The sequence below is a fragment of the Mytilus galloprovincialis genome, chromosome 10 (assembly GCF_965363235.1).
Source record: "Mytilus galloprovincialis chromosome 10, xbMytGall1.hap1.1, whole genome shotgun sequence".
Taxonomy (NCBI): domain Eukaryota; kingdom Metazoa; phylum Mollusca; class Bivalvia; order Mytilida; family Mytilidae; genus Mytilus; species Mytilus galloprovincialis.
The window spans coordinates 5,573,737-5,592,588 of NC_134847.1; the positions used below are offsets into that span (position 1 = coordinate 5,573,737).

An 18,852-nucleotide genomic window follows, 5' to 3' on the forward strand; every position below is an offset into this window, starting at 1 on the left:
ATGGTTTGTTCTGTGGTAGTTTGAAAATAAATAACCTGACTTACAATTTATTGAAAATAAATAACTCAGCAGGTCTAATAGAAAGTATGAGATGGCATCAGATTCTTCATAAAATTCATCTTTTTTCAAAAAAAAATCGGGAAACACTTCCCAAATCTTTTAACAATAAAAGTATAAATATTATCAAATATACTTGAAATGTCTGAAAATGGGTTTCATTTAACTTGAGGTATATTGTCTCAGGAACACTTACCTCACTTTTATTACAGGGAAGTAACTTCATTGAGGCAAATAGGCTCATGTAGGAAATTTCAAAACCAAAAGCTTGTCTTCATATCAAATTGTTTTCACTGAGAGCTTTTTGCAAGAAGCAAGTACTTGGACATGGTCCCTGTTTTTTAAGGATCAATGTTTCTTATTTATTTGTCTTTTGTTCATTCTGTATTCTGTTAGTCATGTTAGTGTTGCATTCCTTTTGAAATTTGGTCATTTTGTTATTAACTTAATCACGAGTTTGAAAAAAACCAACAGCAGTCACATACTTAACTATGAGAATTACATTTTTGCTTTATCCTACATTTTGGTCTTTTAATGTTGTCCCTAAAAACATTTAATTCTTACACTGAATCTACACATTTTGCTTTGAGACCGAAAAATGATTAAAGCAGAACTTGCATTTTCAGATTAAGAAAAAGGTCGACATATAACACCCAGAAAGCATGATTTAGCATCATTTGTTCTATATCTTCTTGGGGCCTTCAGCAGCATCAAAACCCTTCCAAAAAAAATTTTGCCTCGCTCTCCTCGGTGAAATATGTTTGCCAATAATTAATAAATAGCAATTTGCAGTAAAACTTTAATACTGTGTATGTAAATACATGTATATGCAGTTTGCAAGATTCATTCCTGCAGAGGATAATGGTTAATTCTAATTAAATCATGGTTCTTAATGACAATGATTATACATAATAGTTACATGTATTTATTTATAACATGTATAATAAAATTCATTTAGATCCTGATTTGAACCAACTTGAAAACTGGGCCCATAATCAAAAATCTAAGTACATGATTAAATTCAGCATATCAAAAAAGCCAAAGAATTCAATTTTTATTAAAATATTATCAAACTTAGTTTAATTTTGGACCCTTTGGTATTTAATGTAGACCAATTTGAAAACGAGACTTAAAATTAAGAATCTACATACACAGTTAGATTTGGCATATCAAAGAACCCCAATTATTCAATTTTTGATGAAATCAAACAAAGTTTAATTTTGGACCCCGATTTGGACCAACTTGAAAACTGGGCCAATAATCAAAAATCTAAGTACATTTTTAGATTCAGCATATCAAAGAACCCCAAGGATTCAATTTTTGTTAAAATCAAACTAAGTTTAATTTTGGACCCTTTGGACCTTAATGTAGACCAATTGGAAAACAGGACCAAAAATTAAGAATCTACATACATAGTTAGATCCGGCATATCAAAGAACCCCAGTTATTTTATTTTTGATGAAATCAAACAAAGTTCAATTTTGGACCCTTTGGGCCCCTTATTCCTAAAAACCTGTTGGGACCAAAACTCCCAAAATCAAACCCAACCTTCCTTTTATGGTCATAAACCTTGTGTTTAAATTTCAAAGATTTCTATTTACTTATACTAAAGTTATGGTGCGAAAACCAAGAATAATGCTTACTTGGGCCCCTTTTTGGCCCCTAATTCCTAAACTGTTCAGACCTCAACTCCCAAAATCAATCCCAACCTTCCTTTTGTGGTCATAAACCTTGTGTTTAAATTTCATTGATTTCTATTTACTTATACTAAAGTTATTGTGCGAAAACCAAGAATAATGCTTATTTGGGCCCTTTTTTGGCCCCTAATTCCTAAACTCTTTGAACTAAAACTCCCAAAATCAATCCCAACCTTCCTTTTGTGGTCATAAACCTTGTTTCAAAATTTCATAGATTTCGATTAACTTAAACTAAAGTTATAGTGCGAAAACCAAGAAAATGCTTATTTGGGCCCTTTTTGGCCCCTTATTCCTAAACTGTTGGGACCAAAACTCAAAAAATCCATTCCAACCTTCCTTTTGTGGTCATAAACCTTGTGTTAAAATTTCATAGATTTCTATTCCCTTTTACTAAAGTTAGAGTGCGAAAACTAAAAGTATTCGGACGACGACGACGCCTTGATAGCATAATTACACCTTATATAAGAAAGCAAGATTTTGATTGGTTGATAGCCAGTGTATTTTTCGCATATTCTAATATGTTTTCCTCATTTCAAACGAATTTGCCTGTTTTTCACCACTGCCGGTGAATTTGCCTCAAATACCATGGTATTTGCCATTTTGGATATTCCTTTTTTACCCTCGCGAGCAGCTTCCCGCCAAAAGATTTCGGATATGACGTTACATAATGAAAGCGAGCTAACGCGTATTAGAACATGTATAATTCCCGCGGTTCTATGATAATATCCACTTATACCCTAAATTATGCATAAACATGTTTATGAATTGCAGCTTGATAGTATTTATCTGCACATGTACAGAGAGTTTCAATCCAAATCTATTCGGTGTAATTAAACAGATATATCATGTTATGGAGGGGTATTTGCGAAAAATACCAGTCTTGGGACAGAATTTCCCTCGCCTGGCGGCTCGGGAAATTTCACAGCCCCTTGACTGGTGTTTTTCGCCAATACCCCTCCATAACATGATATATCTGTTCAATATACGACGAAAAATTAAAATTTTTTGCGGTCGTATAAAAACCAAGAAAAATGCTTATTTGGGCCCCTTTTTGACCCCTTATTCCTAAACTGTTGGGACCTCAACTCCCAAAATCAATCCCAACCTTCCTTTTGTGGTCATAAAGCTTGTGTTTAAATTTCATTGATTTCTATTTTCTTATACTAATTTAAAGTTATTGTGCGGAAACCAAGAATAATGCTTATTTGGGCCCTTTTTTGGTCCCTTATTCCTAAACTGTTGGAACCAAAACTCCCAAAATCAATCCCATACTTCCTTTTGTGGTCATAAACCTTGTGTCAAAATTTCATAGATTTCTATTTACTTAAACTAAAGTTATAGTGCGAAAACCAAGAAAATGCTTATTTGGGCCCTTTTTGGCCCCTTTTTCCTAAACTGTTGGGACCAAAACTCAAAAAATCAATTCCAACCTTCCTTTTGTGGTCATAAACCTTGTGTTAAAATTTCATAGATTTCTATTCACTTTTACTAACGTTAGAGTGCGAAAACTAAAAGTATTCGGACGACGACGACGCAAGACGACGACGACGACGCCGTGATAGCAATATACGACGAAAATTTAAAATTTTTTGCGGTCGTATAAAAACCAAAAAAAATGCTTATTTGGGCCCCTTTTTGACCCCTTATTCCTAAACTGTTGGGACCTCAACTCCCAAAATCAATCCCAACCTTCCTTTTGTGGTCATAAAGCTTGTGTTTAAATTTCATTGATTTCTATTTTCTTATACTCATTTAAAGTTATTGTGCGGAAACCAAGAATAATGCTTATTTGGGCCCTTTTTTGGTCCCTTATTCCTAAACTGTTGGAACCAAAACTCCCAAAATCAATCCCAATCTTCCTTTTGTGGTCATAAACCTTGTGTCAAAATTTCATAGATTTCTATATGCTTAAACTAAAGTTATTAAGTGCGAAAACCAAGAAAATGCTTATTTGGGCCCTTTTTGGCCCCTAACTCCTAAAATGTTGGGACCAAAACTCCCAATATCAATCCCATCCTTCCTTTTGTGGTCATAAACCTTGTGTTAAAATTTCATTTTCTATTCACTTTTACTAAAGTTAGAGTGCGAAAACTAAAAATATTCGGACAACGACGATGCAAACGACGACGCCAACGTGATACCAATATACGACCAAAAAAATTTCAATTTTTGCGGTCGTATAAAAATCAGTTGAAAAAGGCTTAACTCATCAGATGGACAAAAATACAAGTGGACTAATACATCCCGACACCAAAAGACACAATGAACAGATCTGAGAGTACTCGCAGTGAGTTAATTATCTGACAGCTAGTTCAAAGCCACTAACAACTAATAAAAAAACCATGCATCTAAGACTAAACTATCAATCTGTACACATCCAACATCCAAAGTATTTAGTGTATAGACGTCATAAACAGCCAGAGAAAAACATGACCTTGTGTTCATGGTGTTTACTTTGTAATTTTAGATCATTGACTATTGTCATGATTGTTCTATCGGTAAAAATATTATTGATTTTGTTATAATTAGTAAATTATAACCCAACTTCAGTCATGTTTTTCTTTGAATGTTAATGACATCTTTGCACTAAATTCATTAATATTTGATTTTTTTCTAACTGATATCATATATATTGAATATATGATTTTTAAATAGTTGTTTTTGTCTTTGCACTAGCTTTCAGCATGTTCAGCAGGAACATATATATTTATTTTTCCCAGCTTTTAGGTAGTATTGGTGTCTGTCGTCAGAGACATATAATACAAGAGATTGGCAACTCGGCGAAATCCCGTAATAACACACGGCCAGATTTAAACCTCGTGAGATCTCTTTGGGTAATAGAGTCATTATCAAAGTATTAAAAGTACTCGAAGTAAGGGCGAATGTGTAAGCATAAATTAACTGTTTCAGTGTTAAATTTAACATAATTAATTAAATAATTTGAGTTCATACATAATTAGTTATTTCAATGTCATTTAATTTTGATTTGTATTATTTATATTATTGAAAAAGAGACATAATTTGATATTGTATTATATGTCTCTGCTGTCGTCATCTTGGCATAATAGTCATCCACATAATATATTTTTAAACATTTTTAAAAGATCCATTACTTTTAATTGAGATGTCAGGTCGCAAAGTTCCCCCTTCTCTCGTTTAATTGTAGTGCCACTATAACGGGAGTGGAAGTTTCCACTGGCTTCGTTTTTCGTTGTCTACCCAACATGCCCAAGTTCTGGGATATTAGACAAACTACTCAGTAAAACCATGTAAAGATGTTTATTTTAAAGACATATAAATGGTTGAACATAAGTTTACATAAATAAATATATGGTGGTGGCTAGTCTACTTGTATAAATAAAGGTTCCATATTCGCAAGCCAAAGTCTCATTTCAAATCCTTAGTGTAAACTGCCCCGAACCCGGTGAGTGACGTCATACGTATAGTTCCTATGGACAATGAGCCCGGCCGGGCACGTGCCAGAACAGGAAGTCCCGACAAGGATAATTTCATGGCCGGTCTCGGAAGAAAGAGTTACGGAACTATAAGTAATTCTAAAGTTAACCAATTTCCCCAAATAGATAGAATAAACAAGTAAACAAAGTGACCACCATTACACGGATCCCCCTCTCTTAAGACATAATGTGCCCACATATTAGTCTTAAGTTCGGTGAGATATATACTCAGCAATATTTAGAATAGAGCCATATATGAAGCAACAAATTAATCAATTTACTGTTAATGTCAATAAATAATTTGAAAAATAGTTCAAGATATTCAAAAGTCTTTCACTAAATGTTCAAAAGTCACAAATACATCACGAGACATCATCACGGAGTAAGGAATCCAATTATAAAGTTCAAGCGGAGCATCCATTGCATACATCTTGTCCAAGGTTCCAGGTAGGTAAAGTAGTAAAATTCGTCTAGTAGTTTCCAAATCTGTAAAGTATTCCAAGTAAGTGTTTCCAAACATTTAATTCCATCATGTGGTTTAGTTACGTTCAAAATTATCGGCAAACAGGCCAATATAAATTCCAATGTTCCCTCATTGTGGCCAGCTATCCATGCACTGAAACAATTTTAGTTCTATCTCTCATATTTTGTCAGACACTGGAATAAATTAAGAAGCACATTCTTCTTATAAAATCCTGACTCACCAAGAGTCTTAAAAAGTCTATCATACACGAGCACTGAACCACTTGATCGGGTGCCCCAATATGTAATTTTAAAGGTCACCGAAAGCATATATAGCCCATGGTATTACTTTAACCATATAAAACACACTTTCTATACTGAAATCCATACAATTTGATTGTTTGTTTATTAAATATATTAAAAAATTAGAAAGTCATATAAAACAATTGGACTGTAATAATAAATCATTCCTTGTATTCCAGTAATCCCCAAACAATATCCTTAGCCATGTGGACAACATACCCATGGTGAACTAATTAAGGTTTACAATAAAAATGTATACGCAAAATATATACCTATTCTCGCGCCATTCTAGCACCTAAGGTATTTCCAAAATTGCCTCTGTATACACCACCGAAAGCAGCTTCCAACAACGGCTAAGATAATGAGTGTACGTTCTTCTATTATCTTTATTCTAGTCACAACTCGTACAAGACAACCCTATCCCAACTGTATGACAAAAATGTTATTTAATCCAAATTCTCGCTATATCCACAATTTTACATTTACTAAAGCGACATTGCTTAGCAACTGAAAAGATTCAGTATTATTTTCCTCAACTGACGTAACAATCCCACCAAACTGAAATAATTCAGTTTATTTCCAAAGAGCAACGTAAAAATAAATATCAAGATGATATTATATTATAAATATAACCGAGTACAAAAACTGTACTTTTAATCCTTTTTACAATATTAAAATAAACCGGACAAATTTCCAGTATAATCCATGACTGCACCATATAGCCTATGACTTACGATACCACTTTTAAGTTTGAGTATTGTTAATGCCCTCCTTTCCATGCAAGAAAGCTAAATTATTGTTATTATATCAACACTGACAAGACATGGATATGCAGACAAAACTGCATGACAATGCATGACAGAAATGCAAGTTCAAAATGTACTTTTTAATCCAAAACAATTTCAAGTATATTTAAAAACCAATTGTTCAGAGAACCATTGATGGTCTTTCCACCAGTAACGATTTTTTTTTTATATGAAAATATTACAATTTGGTTTTAAAGGTCAATTTCAGCGTCAAATGACAACTTATTGTACGCTGATTCCAAAAATATAAGGTTTCTATACAAAAAGATATAAATAAGGGAGATAATTTTCTACTTACGGTTCAAAATATGTTACTTCCGGTACTGTCTTATAGTTTACTTGACGCTGATTCCAAAAATATATGGTTTTACACACTTTTACAATAATTTATTACAAAAATTATCTACTTCCGGTTTACAAAAGGTCACTTCCGGTTAGCTTTTTTAACGTCATATTGCTTGCAACCTAATGCAAAAAGTCTAATAGCTTTAACATAAATACATATGAGGTAAAAGCAAAGGTCAAAATCTAGATCGTTAAATTAACATATGACCTTGAGCTCAATTTCAAGGTCATTAACCAAGGATCTCAAATCAAATAACTCTAGGTCTTTACTTTATATTGTTAATGAGTTATATTACCATACGACTGATATTAGATATAAAAGGGGGGAAAACTCGCATCAAATGTTTACGTACCCTTTTGACTAATATTTATGTGTAACTACATGTCGCGACTAACAATTGTGTGAAAATATTTTGTCGATATCTTAAATGATTTCTGAAAATAAGAGATAATAAGCCAAAATCAAAAATTTGAACATGACCTTTACCTTTGACCTTGACCTCAATTTCATTTTTTTTGGACCAAGGACCTCAAATCAAAAGACCCTAGGCCTCTATTACTTATGGTTTTCCAGTTACAAATTTATTTCATTTATTTCAATATCAAAGCAGAAATAACTCTCATAAGGAGTCTTTATACAGCTTCGGTCAAAAATAAAACCTTACATCATGAGGATATAACCAGCAATTTGGAAAAATGAATTTGTCGCTTTCTTTTACGGTTGCGGAGGAGATCTGATAACAAGAAAAACAGTGTTTGGGGAGATAACTCTTACAAAGAAAAGTGATTGGTTAAACAGGGTCAGTTTCAAAAGCGTATAGACTGTATGATATCATATATACAAAAAAACTAAGCGACATCTTTTGAAACATTTTTACACCGCAAGAAAAAAATTAGGCGGAAGAAAAAAAAAATAATCAGAACAAAATCAATAGGTCTTTCCACACGGAAAGGTGGAAAGACCTTATTAAACAAATTATTTGACTTTCAAAATCCAAATATGACAACAAATATAAAAACGTATAAATTAAACAGAACCAACAAATTAAACCACCATATTATGGTTAGAACGACAATGAGTATTCCCCATTGGTACCTCCATACAAACATTTCTTCAATGTCAGGTGCTTTGACGTCGCAAATATGACGTCATTTTGTAAACATGGCGTGATAAATCGCCAACTTCCTGAAAATTGAAAAGCCATAATAAGCTTTATAAAACCTGGATAAAATGCAATTAAATATTTCATATTGCTGCGGTGCACACCAAAATGGTGTGTTTGTTTTCCTTGTATGTAAGAGCAGCATATTTCCTCTGGAACGTGAACAAAATGTTCACCTTGTGCTCCAATTTTGAATTTTTCTCCTGGATTTCTCATTTCAATTTCTGAAGGTAAGTCACCTTTTATTGTATTGTTGTATAAAACAATATTGCATGCAGTACTGGTCATTGTCGGACCTGCACAAACAGTGCAAATGACAAGAAGACGAATAATAAACTGTTCAATTTTGACTCCTAGGGATACAAAAATCCCTTTTATTCCAACCATATTGCCGAAATAATGACAAACAAAATGTTTGTTTTAGTTATTGTCCTGAAATATCTCTTTGACGAGCCCCCAATGTAACAGGAGTGGAAGTTTCCACTGGCTTCGTTTTCCCGTTGTCTACCCAAGTTCTGGCCATGGGATATTGGACAAAGTACATAAAACTACGTAAATATAAACAAGATGTTTATTTTAAAGACATATAAATGCTTGAACATCATCATGATCATGAACATAAGTTTACATAAATAAATACGGTGGTGGCTAGTCTACTTGTATAAATAAAGGTTCCATATTCACAAGCCAAAGTACAATGTATGAGCGTCTGCTCATTTCAAATCCTTAGTGTAGACTGGCCCGAACCCGGTGAGTGATGTCATACTTATAGTTCCTATGGACAACGTAAGCCCTGCCGGGTATGTGCCAGAACAGGAAGTCCCGACAAGGATAATTTCATGGCCCGTCTCGGAAGAAAGAGTTATTGTTTATATTTACATAGTTTTACGTACTTTGTCCAATATCCAAGAACTTGGGTAGACAACGGGAAAACAAAGCCAGTGGAAACTTCCACTCCTGTTACACCCAAAAATCACACTATTGGATGAGACAAGAAAGATATACTTACCACTGGTAGGAAACAGGAGATCCCATTGTGCCTTGTTAATAACTCTTTTCCCTCTCAAGTCATTCAGCTTTTGTTTCACTTTTTTATCATTTACAGTCAAACTTAAAGATGCTGGAGGAAATTCTTTATTAAACAGGACACGAACAGCACGTGGGGATATTCCAGTGAGTAACAATGACATTCGTACATAGTTTTCCTCTTCTTGTGAGAGAGCATTAGATGCCATATTGGTAAGCCTTTGAATATGTCACGATTATACGTAGTTACTTAAATCAAATTGGTATCATAATGGGTTGTTATCAAAAGATGACTTGGTCTTTAGAAACTTCTTGTCGATTGCATGTTTGGTAATTTATTTTACTGCTTATAAAACTTTTGGAATTTCAATTTGATTTCGACCTATCAGATGTAAAAGTCCGCACATTTTTTGTTTCAAATGTTTATATTTAACATGTAAAACCACAGTTAATTGTTTGTATCAATATCTTCCTCCATAACAACTGGACTTTTTAGTAGTAATTGAGCCCTAAAAGAACAAAATAAGATGATCCAGTAAAGTATTTCCCGATTATTTTCCTGAAAAATTAAATTGATTGTAGTCCAGTCACAAATATTTCATGTATATTCTTAATATATTTGACTTGAGTCACCAAAATCAAACAAATTCACATTTTCATTTCTTGTCTGTATGCCAGGCCATTAGAAAATCTGTATTTTTGTAAATAATTTTAAACTAGGAAAACATATTCTAGAAATCTATGTGAATGAAAACCGAAAGTAGATATATATATATAAAAGCTGAAGTATTTACAGATTTTCAGCTTAACTAATTATGAAGATTTTCTTTACCTCGGCTTTATACTCGAATTACCTACTTATATGCTATTTTGTATAAAACAAAGCAGTGAAATATATAAATCATTCCGATTTAGGACCATTTCCTTGTCGTCCTACTTTCCCTGTTTATTTCCCCTTAAATTCCCCGCCATAATTGAGGGGAGACAACTATCAGCTAGATAAACTCATGAACATTCCACTATTTTTACCTTTAGATATATGTAAAAACCCAAATGTTTTAAAATTTAAAGAATTGATGAATACATCAGATTTATTCACACTTACTGGAATAGCAAAATTTTGTAAAAGTGTTATTAAAACCTTTTAATACATGTGCTTAATCATGTTACTATATTTTGTACTTCCTGTCAAATATCTGTATTAATTATATATACTATTATTGCACCTTTGTTAACCATGTTTTAATGTAAATATGTTCATACTTTTATAGTTTGTTAAAAAATGTTGTACTAACATACCCCATGTGGGGGCTTTAGTGAAATAAAATGTCTTATGTCTTATGTCTTTACTAACATTGGCACTGTCAGAAAATTTTGACAAATCCTACTTTGACTTGGTACATATTAAAAGACAGTCGAAGTTATAGGTACAGATTTTTAAGTACAAATACTGTCATAGTTGTCTATCCCCTTACCTTACCTCTGTATCTTTAACCCCCTTTGTAGAGGAACCATACGCTAGTATGTATAACTTGTGGTCTTTCTTATATACAGTGATGCCTCCACCAAATATGTTGCAGTGCTGAGACTATTTACACAGTGAAGTCCTACCCACACACAATTATATTAAAAATCCGTTATCACAATATATTTACAATGTTCCTGTGTTGATTAAAAGTCAAGTCACGTACTTTAAAATTCCTCTCTTTCTTTATATATACACAGGTATCACATTTGTACCCCTAACCGATAGATGTACTCTTTAAAAGTTAGTATCACTCTTAAAATAAATATCAACGGCATCATTCCATACTTGCGGTAAAAAGATAAAAGGATGATGAGTGCCTCTTCCTCATGAATTAAAAGTTGTATTATAAAGTATTATCTAAAAGTTATATTCATTTCTTCTAAAAGGTCCTTCATGTATTGCTTAAAATTCTGTTAGCTATATATAATCTAAAATATTTTCACTATAATATCGCACACTTTAATAAAATGTCATCACTAGCATAACTTAAATATGTATATATGCTAAAATAGGTTCGTTATTTTCGCTCTGAGAAATTGATATAAGTGAATGTTTACGAATTTTGTGGCAAATGTGTTGTTTCTTCTTTTTACTGTGGAAGCGGTTATCTTTTCCTTTTTTTGAGTCATAATTATTATAATTATCATCCACATACTATCTTATAGCGGGCTATATGTAACTGATATATCAAGCGTCTGAACTTAGGCGTTCTACTTTTGCTACACTGGCTTGAGAGAGTTTCCTTGTTGTTGCTACCGGTGTGATGTCCAGAATTATTTGTAACTTTTCACTGTCCAATAGTTCATTAAATTGAATTCCAAGACTGTTAAGTACATCAACTGTTTCTAGAAGTATCTTGTTCCTGATATTTTGGAGTTGTACGCAGTGTAATATGAAATGGGTCACAGTTTCATCATCCTTTGAGCATAATAGGCACTTCGGATCGGTTTCTTCCTTATACATTTTAATTCGCTTACTTTGTAGGATATATGATCCAGTAAGCAGTTTTAGTTTAACTGGTAGTCTTGCCGTATCTATGGCTGAGTGGCAGTTAATTCTGAATAGAGGATGAATTTTTCCTTTTTCAAGGTTTCCCGTTGTGAGATGATCTAGTCCTTTATATAGTGGAAGCAGTTGCACTATTGATTTGCTCCAGTAATTATGCACTGTTCTCTTGATGTTTGAGGTCCACAAGGATTTTTTGACGGGGTTATCCAGGTACCATGTAGCTTCTTGCAGATTGTACTTCCTGGGCATATGTTTAACGGCGACAAACCAGCTAAAACTTTGGTTGTTTTTTACGGTTAGTTGTCGTCTGGCTAGTGATTTTTCCATACTTTCTTCATGCTGATTACAGATGTTGTTGAAGAGTCCAAGTGCTCGAATATGTATTTGGGCTTCTATTGGCAATATTCCGGTTAAGATGTTAATAGTTATATCTGCTACGCAAGTTGGTAATGACAGTATTTGCTTGAGTAGCTTGTTTTGGAAATTTTCGATTAGTGCTAAGATGATATTCAGAGTATAAACAGGCTTGTGCAACGTAATAACATCAGTAACGTCACGCACATCAAAATTACAAACGCCATCAGATCGATAAACAAAGGAAAATCGGCAGATTCCCAAGGCATAACCATTGAACATATTACCCATGCAGGATCTGAAATGGAAACAACTTTAGTCATACTTGTGGGATGTATCTTCAAGCACGGAAGTGTATCAGCATCGCTTAAAATGGGACTCATCTTCAACTTGGTTATGATATGCACTATCTATGTCCGTCTGGTTGTTAAATGTTGCAAGACTTCTAAAGTGTTCCTCAAATCATGTGATGATATTTTCACTCTCCATGTATTTGACTCCGTTAACCTCTAGCTCCGTGATTACAAAATTTCCTTTCTTCCTGTTGTTTCGTACGAGTTGGTGGAACATTTTTGTGTCTTTTACTCTTGTTTCTAGAATAGTTTCCTTCTCCTTGTCTCTTATTTTAGCAATCTCTATTCTTACTGACCGACGAAAGTCCTTCTTTGTTTGATTTTTCTCCGGTAGCATTATGTTGCTTTTGTTGTTGGGTCTCCCGTGGTGTTTCCAAACATTATATTTTTGTCTTGCAATTTTCAACGCTATTTGTATTTCGGGCGTCCACACTTTTAGTTTTGGCTTTGCATTGAATTTTGCCTTTGATGAAGATGTTAGGTTACCTGTTTCCCTTAGGAGTTCACATAATTTTGATGTAGCTTGCTCAATTTCTGTTTCTTTCATATTTTCTCTTATTTGGAGGCTGTCTATATGTTTGTTGATGTGAGCAGAATACCATTCTTTTTCTACTTTGTCCCAGTTAACTCTTTTTGCAATTTTGCTGCTATTTTGCGCATGACTGTTATTTAAGCTTTCATAAGTGAATTTGGTACTCATACGAATTGGGTGATGATCGGATGTGTTTTCTGTCACGTGGTTGAGTACTTGTTTGTTGTCAAATTCATTTTCTGGCAGGTTGTGCAGAAAATAGTCTATTTCTGATGATTCCTGTCCGAGCGAGTTAACAAAGGTTCTTTCTTTATTATCGTATTTCAAGTTGCATTCCTTTATGAAATCACGGAGATAGAGGTTGCGCTTCGTGCCTGTTTGTATATTTAGATCTTCATTTAGGTCGCCTCCTATGATGATTTTGTGTGTTTCATTATACTTTTGATATAGTTCGTACAGTTGATCGATAACATCTTGGTATTCAGCCTGATGATTTTTACTTCCTTTTGCTGGCAAATAGACTGATGTTAGTATTTTGTTTGGATTGTTACTTTCCCTTATCTTTTAATCCTTATCTTTTAATCCTGATGATGAAACCAAGGTGTGACTTATCATAACAAATGGACAAATATGGCTGTATAATTTTTCACCTCAAAAATTACTCTGTGTACAGACTTACCTGTGCTGTTTGGAAAGTTTTAAGGCCTAGCATCCACTAGATATGTAAAAGTTAAATGCATTTTGTGTTAAAGAAAGATAAATCTTTCTTGGTTTTTGATGAGCATTTATTTTCCTTTCTGCAGAAGATGTAAAAATAAACAAACACCTGAATTACTTTGATACTGTCCACTCAGATAAACTCATTTGATGGCTCGGGCCTATTCGAGGTTTCTATCAGAAGTGTCATATTTTTTGTTATTTTATTCTTTACAGAAAGTGAATCAAATTAGTAAAAAAAAAATAAGGGGTCACGGACCATTTAAGGTTCCACTATAAAAGTCAAAATATAGGACACTACAGAAACATCAAAATTTTGCCTGTATTTCTCATCCTAAAACGAATAAAGTTCTATGCTATGGAAACATATGTGCATTTAAACATACATAACGTATACACATTGTGTAAATTGTAAATAAACTTGAATTTTTTGTGTTACGGGTCAAACCAGTTTTGTGGGTGAACACTAAATTTTCCAAAAAATCTGAAGGTCTGTGAGATGACCTAATTTGTTTAAAATTGGTATGAACATTTACCGTCATGCGTCAAACAGCCATTTTCGTCTACCGTTAGCATCAAACATGTCAAATTGGTTAAAATTATACAGTGATTCGTCAAAATATCATTATAGTGATCATGGTGATTCGTCAGAGGTCTGAAATAATTATCGTTACTGTTGTTTTGGGAAAAAAAATTAGTGATATTCGTCAAAATCATTCGATTATTTTTATCGTCTAAAAGAAAGTGCATGGATATTTTATTGTCATGCACCAAAAATTACCATTAACGCCATTTGGCAAGAATTTTTACCGTTATTCGTCATGAAGGTACCCCCATCACCACCCTCATATGTCCATGTTTTAATTTATATACAAGCTTCATATCTCATTGCTGTATCTTTTTATCGAGCCTTCGACTTAAGTCGAAAAAGCGAGACTAAGCGATCCTACATTCTGTCGTCATCGGTGTCGTCAGCGGCCGCATCCACAAATATTCACTCTGTGGTTCAAGTTTTTAAAATTCTAATAACTTTCTTAAACTATCCTTGGTTTGTACCAAACTTGGACAGAAGCTTGTTTATGATCATAAGATAGTATCCAGATGTAGATTTTGTAAAACAATAAATCCATTTTTTCCGTTTTTTACTTTAAATGGACTTAGATTTTCTGCCAGGAAACAACACATTCACTCTGTGGTTAAATTTTTAATTTGATAACTTTCTTATACTATTTTTAATTTGTACCAAACTTGGACAGAAGCTTGTTTATGATCAAAAGCTAGTATCTAGAAGGAAATTTTGTTAATATTTTTTACCCGTGTATTTGTATTTTACTTATAAATGGACTTAGTTTTTCTTCCAGTTAACATTACATCCAGTCTGCAGTTAAAGTTTTTAAAACATTTATTAGATTCATAAACTATCCTGGAATTTTACCAAACTTGGACAGAAGCTTCTTACAAAATTTTAAAAGAAAGTAACAAGCGGAATTCTTTTATTGATTGTTTCCCTCATTTTTGATGAGCCTGCAATTTACAGGAAAAGTAGGCGAGACACTGGGTTCTGCAAAACCCTTACAAATTTTATCAAATAAAGATCAAAGTTTAGAAAATATTATCTTTTTCTTCAATGGGTCCTGGACATCTGACGTCACAGATGTTGAGCTGTCGTATTTTCTAGCACATTAAATGCAAACTTAAAAAACAAGACATTTAAATAAATAAAATGATGGACCTATTTAGGCCAAATAAAAAATCAAGTGTGTGTCCTATTACCATGATTATATTACACTTCCCTCCCTACTTTTAAGCTAAAAATAGCCTACTTTTTTTTTGTCATTTTTCAATAAGCATTGTCATCTGGTCATGACTGTTAAAGTCAGTATGTTCCTGCCATAGACCCAATATGAAATAAAAATGTTAAAATAAAAACTACAAATGTACCTGGCTACTCTATTTTATTGTAAGATGTAATAAGAAACACACATATTTTATTTTTTTTGGCCTTATATGAGGGAAAGGGGGGGGGGTTGGAGGGGTCCTGATCCCGAAATCCTGGGGTAAAAACTATGAAATCCCAGCATCCTAAATTCGAAACAAGAATTCCCGGAACTCAAAAGGATTAATCCCGAAATCAAGAGTTTGAAAACACCAGATACTGACGTCCCGAAAAAGGTCATTCCCCCCTGTTATGTTAAGCTGTTCTTGTTTCTATTTGATTATTAGTAAACAAAGGTTGATGTAGACTTAATAAATGTCTAGTACATATACATTGTAGTGATTGTACTTGCTAGAATTATTTAAAAATGCAACTGTTTATCCTGCAATCAGGCAACTAATGTACAAATAACAGGTAGACAAACACTTTTTTGCTTTATGTACGGTATCTCCTTGTTCAAATAAAGTCTCATGTAATTTGGCTTCCAGGTTGAGCAAACAGAAATGTGAATATTTCATTTTGGGTAACAATTGATTTTATTTATAATATGGCTAGGTCTTTTTCCTGGTCAACACTGAAAGTCAAATGATAAGAAATCAGAGAGAACTATTTGGATTTAAACAACTTAGACCGTTAAGTGCCAGATTTAAATTGCAGAATAAAAATATTAAAAACAATACATTTACGTTATCTATGTCCAGTTTTTAAAGCTTTTACAAATAAATTTGGTTTTTTTTTCTGACAATTCACACATATTGTATGTATATTTATTCAAGGAATGACTAATAGTTTTTCTGTCTATGAAGAAACAACATAAAAAATGTGGTGCACACTGAATAAACTGTAGCGTGTTATTTTAAAGTGTGCACCATTTTTTATATGTTATTTCGAATAGACAGAAAAAATATTACAGTTATTTCTTATAATTTAATTCTAAATTCCGTTTTAAACAGGAGTAAACCATGAAATTTTTTTTGTCTATGTGATGATAAACAAAACGATGTCAGCCAATCAGAAGATGCATTGCATCGCGCCAATATTAAATTGTCTTGAAATAAATATAAAACAAATGAACCAATTTTAATTGGGTCAGTCTAGTATTACTGATTTCTCAGTCACCTCTAGGAAATTGGACAAAATTAACTCAAACAGAATATACAATATTGTGCATCTTTTTCAGTGATTCTGGTACCCACTTTAAAATATGACTGATGGTACCAGTCTTCAAGGGAAGAGTTTTGGGAAGGATAAACTTGGTGAAAAAGGAGTAGACATATTGGACATGTTGGAAAAGGGACCAAGTTTTGAACTAAGTTCAGAAATGGAAAGTTTAGAATTGGGGTCAAGTGATCAAAGTCTGGAAGTCCAACCCCCTGTTAGGGATAGCATAGGTGAAATAAAAGTGACATATTTTTTGAGAGATATCAAACCTAAGATGGTGAATGCTTGGTCAACTTTGTTTAAAAATCATGAAAACAGGGTCAAGGTAAGTTCATAAGGTCACATAAAGGTCAACATCAAATAAGCATGATGTGCCACAGAAAAAAACATAATTAAATTTCAGATTTCATCAGGAGATATTTTCCGACGGGCACCTGAAGCAGATGCTTTGGTGAGTTATTTTTAACTTATTTTATACTTGTAATGACAGTTGAGAATATTAAGTTGTATGTTAACTGGTTAGATTCAAAATAGGTGTTACTATGGTTTCAATATCAAAAGATTTGTTAAATATCCTAATGGCTTAGAATATTTGATAATAATGGTAATAATGATATCCTTTATTTAAAGAGCATAACGCAATTAGAATTTCCTTACATTTCCCTATAGGCCCTCATAAAATATTTAACATGGTCAGATGGTATAAACATGTACAAGTAATATATATATATACAAACAATATATATATATGCATAATCTGTTGTTCAGGGTTTTTTATGCCTGCCCAATAGTGGAGAAGGCATTAAGTTTTGCCCTCGTCTGTACAAACATCTGTTCATCTCAAAATTGGTTTCCATTCTCCAACTTTAGTTTGTCACCACAAAAGTTTTGAATTTTGGAAGTGTCACTTTTTACCATTTTAAAGTATTGTCTTTTTACAAATGGAAATATTGCTGAAGTTTGCCTCAACCAAATGTTATGAAACTTGAAACGTTACGTACACGTGTTCCCTATGATATGATCCTTCTTATTTAAATGCCAAATTAAGAGATTTTTCCCCATTTTCACTGTCCACTGAACATAGAAAATGATAGTGTGCCAAGTGTGGATGAGGCATTCATGTACTAGGGACACATTCTTGTTAATTCTGTTTTCCAGGTTTAATAATAACAATCTGCCTTTTTTGGGGTTTATTTAAGGCAAGAAAGACTACAGAAAGTGATACGAGAAGACTATAATGGGGAAAATGTTGTTGTAGGTATTAATATTGACTTTTAATATAAGATATATCATGTATATGTGAAGTCTGATCCATCGTCATTTTTTGTAGGTTTTAACTGCGTTGGCACATGAGTAAATGAGATTATGGGATGTAGGAATATATGTCAATAAGAACAAACTGATAAAAGATACCTCTGAGGTCAACATACTGTAAATTCACATATTATTGAGATGTTTTTATACGACCGCAAAAATTTTAATTTTTTGGTCGTATATTGCTATCACGTTGGCGTCGTCGACGTCCGAATACTTTTAGTTTTCGCACTCTAACTTTAGTAAAAGTGAATAGAAATCAATGAAATTTTTAACACAAGGTTTATGACCACAAAAGGAAGGTTGGGATTGATTTTGGGAGTTTTGGTCCCAACATTTTAGGAATTAGGGGCCAAAAAGGGCCCAAAAAAGCATTTTCTTGGTTTTCGCACTATAACTTTAGTTTAAGTGAATAGAAATCTATGAAATTTTGACACAAGGTTTATGACCACAAAAGGAAGGTTGGGATTGATTTTGGGAGTTTTGGTTCCAACAGTTAAGGAAATAAGGGCCAAAAAAAGGGCCCAAATAAGCATTATTCTTGGTTTTCGCACAATAACTTTAGTATAAGTAAATAGAAATCAATGAAATTTTAACACAAGGTTTATGACCACAAAAGGAAGGTTGGGATTGAT

General features: G+C 33.1%; 1 protein-coding gene across 1 annotated transcript; it reads left to right on the forward strand.

Annotated features, from left to right (window-relative positions):
• Positions 1-10,659: 10,659 nt before the first annotated feature.
• Positions 10,660-17,369, forward strand: LOC143048835 (uncharacterized). The gene is made up of 3 exons (XM_076222705.1): positions 10,660-10,741; positions 16,923-17,228; positions 17,307-17,369. Exons 2-3 carry the CDS (start codon positions 16,947-16,949, stop codon positions 17,367-17,369), a joined length of 345 nt encoding a protein of 114 aa, XP_076078820.1. The 5' UTR covers positions 10,660-10,741; positions 16,923-16,946.
• The last annotated feature ends 1,483 nt before the right edge of the window (positions 17,370-18,852 follow it).

What these genes read in the sequence shown, in the direction of transcription:
- LOC143048835 (XM_076222705.1), top strand. Translation starts at nt 16,947, where the DNA reads ATGACTGATGGTACCAGTCTTCAAGGGAAGAGTTTTGGGAAGGATAAA. An exon ending in ATCATGAAAACAGGGTCAAG is followed by an intron (nt 17,229 to 17,306) that starts GTAAGTTCATAA and finishes ATTAAATTTCAG; the next exon opens with ATTTCATCAGGAGATATTTT.